This window comes from Polypterus senegalus, chromosome 13 (assembly GCF_016835505.1).
Source record: "Polypterus senegalus isolate Bchr_013 chromosome 13, ASM1683550v1, whole genome shotgun sequence".
Classification (NCBI taxonomy): domain Eukaryota; kingdom Metazoa; phylum Chordata; class Cladistia; order Polypteriformes; family Polypteridae; genus Polypterus; species Polypterus senegalus.
This window is the reverse complement of record NC_053166.1, coordinates 162,902,298-162,913,156: the sequence shown is the minus strand read 5'-3', so window position 1 is coordinate 162,913,156 and position 10,859 is coordinate 162,902,298. Positions and strand designations below refer to the sequence as shown.

Here is a 10,859-nt window from a genome sequence, read left to right as displayed (position 1 = left end):
AGAAGACTGAAACGGAATCAACACGACGTGAAAACGTTGCCAACTTAAACAGATAATAATCCAACAATAATAATCCAACAGATACACGATTTAAATGTTATCGTTTGAAAGCGTCACGACTAAATCGGTATACGCCTGAGACATTTAAAGACAAAACGCTATTGTAAAGTGTTCTGTCCTACATGGTATACCATACTGTTGCTCTTGCTGACGATTCGGAGCGTTGGGTCGCTGGGAAATGTAGTGCGCTGTTCGGTGTAGCTCGTCCTCCATCATAAGACCAAAAGACACGAACGAGACAGCTTCTTCTACGCAGCGTCTGCGTCAGTTCCGGTTATGCAATGGGAAATGCAGTCCAAGGCACCCTCGGACGCCTTCGTTTTTAGCGTAGGTGAGACTACATTTCCCGTGGTGCATAGGGGTTCGCGTCGTGCTCCACAGCACTCGTGTAGAGTCTCCAAGATGGCGGCGTGGGGAAGGAGGCGCGGTGTCCCAGCCAGCAGAGAGAGGTCAGTGCCACTTATTTATTCCGTCAAAGCAACTTTTATCGAGGCATTGCGCAAAGAAACGAATATTAGGTATACGGATCTGTCTTATTATTTTTAATCTGACTTCTGCCCCGTCGTGTGGGCTGCACTGGAGCTGCCAGCCCCCTCTTAGGCTTTTAAAGGAATTTGTTTTGGTTCTCCCTTCAGGACTCTACTGGATTATCACGCCCAACGTTTTCGTCACACTTTGTGCCAATGCACACCAAACGAAAGCGCCTGTGTAACGGGGCTCTTAAACGGAAAGCAACGAACAGGACTGTTCGCTGTTCGACGAAGCGCTCGTCAGTCTATAGAATAAAATGGAGGCGAAAAATCGCGGCAAACTTGTGCCGCCGCTCCGATCGCGCCTCCCCGAGAAGCCGGCACGTTTGACCCAATTCCAGCGAGGAGTAAACCGCGTGGAAGGTCACGGCAGAGGCGGCTTTCGCTCACAGGGCGACCGCTGCACGAAGGCTTCCTCCATATCGTTAGCAATCGGCAGATGTCGAGAGTCGTTAGTGTCGCTTGCGGGGTGAGCCTAAAGTCGTTTTAAGGGTGGCGACCCCCGACCTCCCAGCCAGGGCTTGGAGCGGCATTTCAGCGTACCGCGGTGTCCGATGGATATCCTCGCATATTTGATTCATTTAAAAGCCTCCAACACGATACCATTCATGGAGCAGTAACCGGGCCGATCGTACGATGAAGTTGCGTGGAGGGCAAGGCGGCAGCACACCAGCCGAGCCCCCCCAAGGGCAAAGAGTGGCACTGATCTGTCAGTAGAGCGTGTGAAGGCTTTTGACACCTTTAACAAAGTATAAAGTTATAACACGAAAAGCCCCTCGGCCCACCCAGACATTCTAAAGCAGCAGCGGTGCAATCAGTAAATCAACTCCTCCGACTGTTCTGCAGTAATGAAGTGGAAATGTAGGCGATTTGAAAAGCAGCAGACAAGCCACCATTCAAGTTAAAAGTGCAGTCGAGGCGGCATCATCCTCATCATCCAAGTCTGAAGACCTGGCACAGTCGGACTGCTTTAAATAACGGGGGTCCTGAGTTTGTCAGTGTGGACTTTGAATGCTCTGCCCAAGTCCATTGCAGAGTGATGCCAGTTACGTTTCCTTACTTGGTGATGGGCACTCAGTGTTCACAGCAGGATTTGAACCCCCAGCCTCAGATCCCTAACCACTGCGCCACACTGCCCGCCTTGGCAGTGTTGGCTTGAAATGGTGTCTTTGTGGATTAGTGTGGCGGCGTGCGGCTGTGTCTCTGGAGAAGGACTGGCTTTGGATTCCTGCTCGGGTCATGTGGCTCATGACGGCTGCCGCTGCCGGGACCGACCGGATTTAGCTACCTGGGACCCTGCGTTGTATTAAGTGGGTTTAGAAAATGAGTGATTTAAGCGGGTGAGCGAGCAGGAACTGACAGACAGACAGACTGACTGACCGACTTGACGTGTGTGTGGAGTGTTTTATGTGGAAGAGCAGTTCATCGCCAGTCCTGCCTGAATGCCGTTTCCAGCTGCGGGTATTGAGGGGTAGCAAAATCTCGAGGCCCTTTCCATATTGTAGTTAAAGTTGAATGAAATTTAAAAGGCACGGACAGGGTTTGGTTTTTATTTTTGAAATAGAGGCTGATCATTCTTTAAAACATTGGCACCATATTGTCAGGGAGTTGAAGCTGTAAGAAGTGATTGCACTGACTTCTAGTATAATATCCAATAAAAAAAAAAAGGAACCAAAAACCTGCTGTGTAAGCGAGCGAGCGAGGGAGGACTGGAGTGGCCGGCCAGCGTGATGATGGCAGCTCCCTGACCTCCTGCAGTCCAAGCAGTTCTCTTGGCACGCTGACCCTGCTGTTTCATTCACCCGAGTCACTTTTTTTTTATCATTTTCTTATCATTTATTGCTGCGTGTTTTGATTTATTTTCCTTTCCTTTCTTACATTCAGCAGGATTTATCTGAGCTGTTGGTCTGTTTGGGTGTCCTCTTGTATGTCTGCCTGCTTGTTTGAGTGCTTCAGAAACCTCAAGTTTCACAGGCCTGTTGGGTGTTTGCTGCACATTTGGAGCTTGTTGACCGTACAGTTAATGGAGGAGACCCGTCCACACCATCACGGCCTTCTATTCTCATTAGCCAACTGGCACAGGCGGCTCGGGTTAATCAGTCGGTGGTGTTAATGAGATGTATCCGCAGACGTGACTTGGACACCAGAGCTGGCACAAGAGCTGAATGAACTCCAACTAAGTCATGTGTAGAATTCTCCGAGGAGCGGCTTAGGAAGCGTCACTTGTGCCTGCTGGCCTGACTCGTGTTGTCACTCGGCTATTCCTGTCTGTCGGGTTTTAAATGGCTACGGTACAACATGTCAGGCCGTGTGTACCTCAGGGAAGGCTGTTGAGGAGTAGGATGAACTGAAGGAGGAGCGGGGCGCGCGTGGCACTGAAGAGTCTCAAAGGAAAAACTGAATTGACCAGTAGTTGTTAGTCCTGTCTGTCTTGAGCTTCCGTCAGCCTAGAAGAGGACTTCCCGTCGTAGTCGGTAGGACCGGCTGTTTGTGCGTCACTGCCCGCGTCTGGAGAGACGACGTGTGCCGATGGATGTTCCACGTTATCAGCAGTGAAACGCTGCCATCCAAAGAGACCCAGTATGGCCGGCCCCCCACTCAGTGGCTTGTTTGAGCCCTCGTGTCTGCCCTTGTCGAAGCAGGGACTGGTCACCCGAATCCCATTTACTGGCCAAGACTGCTGGTGTACAGGGCAGGTGCCCCCCGTATTTTGACGTCTCTCTAAGCGGATCACACGGGCCTGAGGGGAATACGAGACGTGGTGGGGGGGCACTGAAATACCTGCACGTGAAGCGCACGTCCAGTGGGAGACACTGGGACCGTTTGGGGGCTTGAGAGCCCGGTGAGACCACCTGTGTGCGTTGGGGCACTTTAGTCCAACGCCTGGCGCACGGGAGAAGTTCAAAAATGTTGTGGCCTGGATGTGGGGGGTCGGCGGTGAGCCCCCCTTTCCTGCTTCATGACAACTGGTGCCAGTGACCTTTTCAGCAGACCTGGCTGCTTGTTGTAGCCTGTTGTGAGGGTGAGGGTGAAGGTGGCTGGCAGCACTGGGCATGTCCAAGTACCATTCAGTGGCTTTTTATCAGTAGTAGTTAGTAGTAGGAGCTCCATTGTGGAAGTGAACGATGTTGGGCCTTACAACAGAAAACACACCAAATACTAAGGGTGACACCAGCCTGGCACCAATACTGGCATAGCTGTCAAATATCGTTTGAGTAAACTGCTGTTGGCATTCATTGGTTCAATGCCAGGCTTGGGATCCCCCCAGGGCAACAACACGGGGGGCTGTATAAAGAGTGACGTGCGCCTTCTAAAGGTATTCACAGACATTACTGTTTAGTAAGTGAGAACGCAGCTGCAGGCTCGGACTAAATACGCAAATTCAAACGTCCATTTAGTAAAATCCAACATCATTCCGGATATTTCCATTTAAACAAACGCTTTCAAGCTCTTTGCTATTGTAGGGATCAGCCGATTACTGAAGAGGATCACAGGAGAAATCGGAATTTCTGAAAGCCTTTCGTGTTGCAAATCTGCTTGCGCGTTTTTGACTCTCATATACGAAGTGAAGGGCAAGTGCTGGAGGCCTCCAAAGATTCGATGTTGTGATTTGAACGAAACTCGACGTTTCAGACCTCCCTGAGTGTATAGAATGACGTGTCTGTGTGTGTCTGTCTGTCTGTCTGTGTGTAAACACGGTGACTTGAGTTCGCCTTCACTTCGGTCAGCCCGATTTTACATACAAGTATTGGGTACAAAACGCAGATTTCTGTCCACTTGTGAGTTCTTTCCGTTAACCTGAAGTGCGACTTTTATTTTTTATTTGTGCAGCTGCAGAGTCTGATTTACTCCACTTGACTTTTCTAATAATTGTTCATTAATGTTATTCATTTGATTTGATTTACAATACAATTTATTTTTGTAGAGCCCAAAATCCCCCAAGACGTGCGGCAGTGGGCTTTAACAGGCCTGCCTCTTGACAGCCCCCCAGCCTCGACCCTCTAAGAAGACAAGAAAAAAACTCCAAAAAAAGACCCTAGTAGGGAAAAAATGGAAGAAACCTCAGGAAAGGCAGTTCAGAGAGAGACCCCCTCATCAGGTAGGGTGGGCGTCAAAAAGAGAAAGGGGCCGATAGAACACAAGTCATCCTCAATACAGTATAAAAAAAAAAAATGTACGAATACGGATCAGAATTTAACAGTAGATGACATCCCATAATAGGATTTGGATTTGTTCAGAGTTCTGGAGACCTCGGCCATCAAACTGAGACAGAGCTGGGCCAGCCAATCCGATGACAGGACCCCTCTACCCGAAGATTCCTGTGATCCTCCATCAGGGAGGACTTTACCTTAGGCAGGCAGAACTACTTGGCAGGTGGGCCATGGCACTGAGTGGCACATCTGGGTACTGAGAAGAGAATGCCAATAGGTGAGGGTTAGTATCCAATTCTAACGGTCATGTGACTTGTGTTTCAGCGCTCATGACAGTCTGCACAGTCAATCGGCAGCTCTAGTCAGGGTGAACTAAACTGAAGTCCTGAGTTTTCAGCCGGGATTTGAAAGCTGAGACCGAAGGGGCATCTCGTATAGTGGCAGGCAGACCACCACACAATTTAGGGGGTCATATAGCTAAAAGCTCGACTTCCACGTTATTTAATAATCCTTGGAATCCTAAGCAGACCAACCGGCATCTTGAGATCTTAACGTGCGCTCAGGTTTGTAAGTCATGAGAAGTTCAGACCGGTAAGCCGGACCTCCGCCGGATTTTGAAATCTGCCCTAAACTTCACCGGGCGCCAGTGTGAGGATTTAAGAACTGGAGTTGTGTGTTCGTATTTCTAGTTCTTGTAATAATTCTTGCAGCCGCGTTTTGGATTAACTGGCGGCTTATAAAGAAGAGTCTGAACAGCCAGTGAACTCCGCATTGCAGTCGTCAGTCCACTAGAGATTTGTTGTTGATGGCTCTTTAATGCCCCTCATTTAAAATATCATCCTAGCCTCAAATATCCGTCGCCATATCTGAGTATACGAGAAGGTCGAGAGGACAGCACTGCCGAGGTTTACGTTTGTTTTTTTTTTTATCCCAGATTTAAAGTTTCCAACTTGTTTCGTTTGTCGTGAATGTTTTACTTCTGAGCCCCTGCATCGCAGCCTTTGTCTTTTTTTGTGCGACTGTTTCTTACACCCGTGTGTCCAAATCCAGGAGGGGCTGTCGTTATCTGTGTGACTGTGTGGCAGCACTGCAGTCCTTAACGTACCATTCACACACGTGACAAGTGACACTAAGGGACAGTCGACTGCCTTCAACAACCAAACAGATGACCCAAGTTCGGTGTTGGCAGTTTCCTGCTGTTTGACTTATCCTGTCATCTGTGTGTTTCCTGGACTCTGCCAGTCTGCTAACACACACACACACACACATTAATAGAGAGATGTCCCTTGTTCTTCAAAGTATGGAGACACTGGTATTGGCCAATGCCAGCGCGGGCGTCGACGAGCCCTCCGTTTGTGCCCCCTCCTCAGTCCGCGCCGTTGACCTGGACGGGTGCTTGGACCGCTGATCGTTTGTAGAAGTGCCCATCACACTTTAGCAGGGGGACTGCCAGTAATGTCTGTCTGTCTGTCTGTCTGTCTCCTTTCCTTTCTAAATAACGAGGACGCTTGCTGCACTCGCACCCCGATTGTCCCTCACGGCTCCAGATGTGACGTCCGCTGTTTTTCTTTTCGACATGCGTTGATGTGCTGCTGTGGCTCATCATCATCATCATCTTCCTGTCCTTCACACACACACACTGGCGCTCACAGTGCTGCCCCAGGTGGTCTCTCTCGCGTGTGTTTTTTTACTTGTTATTCTCAGATTGTTGTGCCTCTTGGAGTAATTTGACTGCTTGCTGCCCTCCATGAACGTCACACCGACTACCAATGCTGTGAAACAAGCTGGCACCGTTCTAGTCTCGGAACATTGGTGTCAAAGTAGTGCCAAAAAGACAAACTTCAGTGATGCCAGGCCCTTTCCCACCCCGCTCACCTGATAGTCTCCTGTGTCCAAAGATTAAAAAGAAAGGAAAACAAACGAGAGAGAGAGAGAGAGAGAACATCCCACCCAGGATTTAACTGGCACTGGCACAGACACATGGGCTCCTTATGCTCAGGCGCTGACATGCCCAGACCGTACCCACAGAGTGTGCTATTCATAGCAGTTTACATTGGGAGATGCCAACACACACAGATGTATTCAGTAACAGTGTGGGTACAGGGTCTCGGTGGAGATGAACACGTGGAGCGTGACGGGCCTGGCACTGCGTAACAAAACAAAGAATTAAAAGTGCGCCCAGTCGGCACAGCCAATCCTGGAGGAGGTGAAGAGGAGCACATGAGAGCGGGTAGTGAGGAGAAGCCCACCACGCTGGCAGCGGCCCAGTGGTCGCATTCCAGAGTCACCTTATAGCGCTCCCCGCTGTTCCATGCCAAGGATCCACCCTCATACAGCCTGGCGTCGAGTTGGAGATTACAGAGTTTAGCGCCGTGCCAGGCTGATGTCAGTGCAGAGGATCAGGAGTGTCACCTCATTTGGGACAGTCCTGGCACAGATGACCCAGTGAGTACAGGTAGGCTCCAGTCCTTGAAATGCCAGTTACGTCCACAGCAGGGGGTCTCCAGCTCCAGGCCGCCATGGCTGTGGAGTTTCATTCTAACCCGTCTCTTAATCGGGGAGCCGTCTTTGCTGCTGATTCATTCCTTCATTGTTTTTTTGTTTTTTTTTAAGGTCTCGGTCCTCTGGTTTGTTTTATTTCTTTTTTCCTTTAAATGGCCCCCCAAACCTCTAGAAGTGAGCCCTGAAGTTAGAGGGTCAGGCCCTCAGACTCCCACTTTAGTCATTAATTGAACCCGTCGGTGTCCCCTTTGTGCCAAGGCACGCTTTTCTAAAACGGCTCTTTTCCTTTTTTTCGAAGACCACCGTCAGTTCACGGTTGGGTGACCTGAGCTGATCGACATCACCGAGACCTTCACCTTTCAGCTGATTGGTGGGCACTGGTCAGCTGGTCATTTGTTGGCTCGTGACTGGCTGGCTGACAAAGGAAATAAAAGAAGGCAGCAAAAATAGAATGAAAAGGAGTGGCGCCGGAGACCCCTGATCTGGAGAGATGTGCCCGGTGTACAGTTGTAAACGTGTCTGAGATAGTGACAGAGGAGGGTCCCTATCCAGTGTCGTGTGACAGCGGCTGATGCCAGTCTTCCCCTTTTTACTACCTGAGATATTCCGGCACTTGAATGAGTGGGCAGTCGCTGTGCTTCAAGGGGTCTTTAAATGAGTGGCTTTGCTGCACTTTGACTTTTGCCAGTCCATGGTGGCAGAACTTTGAGGTGCCTGGCACACCAGGTAGGAAGCAGTGGAGTAGGACAGAGTAGCACTCACTGGCACAGAGACGTCCATCTTTGTGTGCTGTGGTCACTTTTTAACTGGAGTGTAAGGGCTGACTGCCCGGCTTCACTTATTTAGGTGCCACCCGTCACTTGGCCTTTGAAAGTCACCCTCTGTAAAAATGGAGTGGCGCCTCTTCCCACCAATACGGCCGTCCAGAGCGGGTGACACAGACGCACAGAGCGCCAACTAGCAGAGCCTGTGTGCGCCAAGGAAGGCAGAGACCAACCTCAAGTAAGACGTCTGTGTCACTCGGCGACTTTGGTGTCCCCTTCGCTGTCATGTTGTCATGCAGGGCAGGACTGGCAGAGGGTCAAAGAGCCCAGGACAGACGGCCCTTCAGTTGGCTGCTTCACAAAGCCCCCAACAAGCAGGTGAGCAGTGCAGTGGTTTGGAGAATGAATGCGATTAGACGACGACGTCCGGGGCCTCTGGGAAATAAAATGGAAGACTTGGGTGGGCATCAGTGAAAGCAGCTGGCACCTACGTAAAAGCCCTTCAAGCCCCAGCTTTCTGTTTGCCCGCACCTCTGGAGTGTGAGAAGACGTCCGAGCTGGGCCAGGGTACGCTGTGCCCGTTATTCAGTACACTCGGGTTCTAAACGCTGCTGAAGGACTGATTCAAACGGGCATCCTCACCGTCCTCGTTCTGTATGTTTAGGAGAAAAGTGATGCCAGAGTCACCCCATAGGACCTTGTGATGCCAGCTGCCTTCCTAAATGTAAGTGAAGCTGCTGTTTTTAAAACCGAGGATGCAAATGCCGAACATTGTGCCACCGCCACAGGGCAGCCAAGAGGCCGCAGGTTAAAAGTGCGGAGTCACTCGGGCCCGTCGTCTTTGGCAGCTGAGACTCTGACAGAGCAGTGTAAGTGTGGGCATCAAGCATCGTCACGTTGTCCGGTCCTCCATCTGCGACTTGGGGAGACGTTTGGGGTCTGACAGCATCTGAAATGCCCCCCGGTCTTGTGGGCCTGCAGGCGTTTGTATGGACGATGAATGAACTGCCAAGGGCAGCTGTGGCACACTTGTGCTAATCAGTACACGTGCGTGCACTTGTCACTTGAGCCCACTGTGACCCTTTAGTGGATCTGAGAGTCCCTTTGGTACGGCCTGCATGAGGACAGTCCTGCCCACTTCAACAACCCATAGCATCATGTCAAATGACCGGGGGGTCCTGAAGCCCTGCTGGGGTCCACCCCCAGATGTTTGAGTGGAGTTTGTAACGGCGTCACGTGTTCTTGATGGACCCTCCCAGTTTGAAGCCCCTCACTCGGGTCTCCTCAGAACTCGGGGGTCCTCAAACATCTTTTGGTCTGTGACCCCACTTTGAAATCGGAGTCGCCAATTTGAGATCCGGACCTGCACTTCCTGTTCAGCACACCGTTTGAGTGTTTTATTTATTTATTTTTCTATTTTTAAATACTTCCTCGTGATCTCATTAGCATATCAGGTGAGCCATGGTTGACAAACGCTGTCACCTGACTCCGCCCCCGGCCAGCGGGTCCCCTCCTGTGACGTGTACTCCAAAGGTGTCAAGGCGCTATATGACCCGTTAGCTCGTGATGAGAAGCTGAACGACTTGTCCTGTTCTTCACAGTGCAGCCCCACTTGAGACCCCAAAAGGCGAAGCCATTTTAATAAAAACGGCACCGGACGGCCGCCTCCTAGTAGTGCCCGCTAGGCGTTAAGGAAGGTGTGCCCGCCCTCTTGATGTCACATTTACGACGACTACCTCGGCTCCGTGCTCCCCATGCCTTGTCAAAACGAGGGGTCTTCGGGGGTGATACATAACTGTACAGTTCCTACAAAGGAGGTGGGCTCTCAGTCCTGCGGAACGCTGCTCGCCTTGACCCCAACTGTTCTCTCTCCTCTCTCTCTTCCTCCAGGGGGGCGCTGTCTGCCACCGACTGCTACATCGTCCACGAGATCTACAACGGCGAGAACGCCCAGGAGCAGTTTGAGTACGAGCTGGAGCAGGCCCTGGAGGCGCAGTACAAGTACATCGTGATCGAGCCCACCCGCATCGGCGACGAGACGGCCCGGTGGATCACCGTGGGGAACTGTCTGCACAAAACGGCGGTCCTGTCCGGGACGGCCTGCCTGCTGTCGCCGCTCTCGCTGTCCCTCGAGTACTCGCGCTACGTCGCCCTGCCCGCCGGGGCCCTGAGCGTGGCCTGCGCGGCCCTCTACGGCATCTCGTGGCAGTTCGACCCCTGCTGCAAGTACCAGGTGGAGTACGACACCCAGAAACTGTCGCGGCTGCCGCTGCACACGCTCACCTCGTCCACGCCCGTGGTGTTGGTGAGGAAGGACGACATTCACAGAAAGAGACTCCATAACACAATCGCGCTCGCCGCCCTGGCGTATTGCATCAAGAAGATTTACGAGCTGTACGCCGTATGACTGGGCGGGGCCTCGAGTGTTGGAGCGTGGGGTCCCGGCGCCAGTGCACTGATTACTAAGCCGATGCGAGACCCCCGTTTTAGACAGGTGTGCGTGTACTAAATGACGATCAGGGGAGGACTGGACTTCTCATCCAAAAATGAAATCCCAACGATGACGTTTTATAAATGGCCTCGAGAGGCCCGCCGCTATTTTTCTTGGTAGTTGTATTGTACCTTTTATTGGTGGTCAGAAAAACAAAAGAAACAAACAAAGAAACAAACAAACAAAAAAAAAAAAAAAACACAACAAAACTTTCATTAAAAATTAGGACATTTCAGCGGCTGCTGCTTCTTCTTTAAACGTCCCGGTGTGACGGCCACCTGCGCCGTTCAGAGCGGACGTTTGGGGGGGGGACGTTAGGGGGGTATGCCTCCTGTCACTTTGGATCATGTGACTGCACCCG

At 51.2% G+C, this 10,859-nt stretch overlaps 1 protein-coding gene across 1 annotated transcript; it reads left to right on the top strand.

Annotated features, from left to right (window-relative positions):
- Nucleotides 1-402: 402 nt before the first annotated feature.
- On the top strand, nt 403-10,697 carry tmem11 (transmembrane protein 11). The gene is made up of 2 exons (XM_039776291.1): nt 403-509; nt 9,898-10,697. Exons 1-2 carry the CDS (start codon nt 463-465, stop codon nt 10,412-10,414), a joined length of 564 nt encoding a protein of 187 aa, XP_039632225.1. The 5' UTR covers nt 403-462; the 3' UTR covers nt 10,415-10,697.
- Nucleotides 10,698-10,859: the final 162 nt, after the last annotated feature.

Coding starts and splice junctions, on each gene's coding strand:
- tmem11 (XM_039776291.1), top strand. CDS start 463: ATGGCGGCGTGGGGAAGGAGGCGCGGTGTCCCAGCCAGCAGAGAGAG. Junction 510..9,897: donor GTCCCAGCCAGCAGAGAGAG/GTCAGTGCCACT, acceptor CTCTTCCTCCAG/GGGGGCGCTGTCTGCCACCG.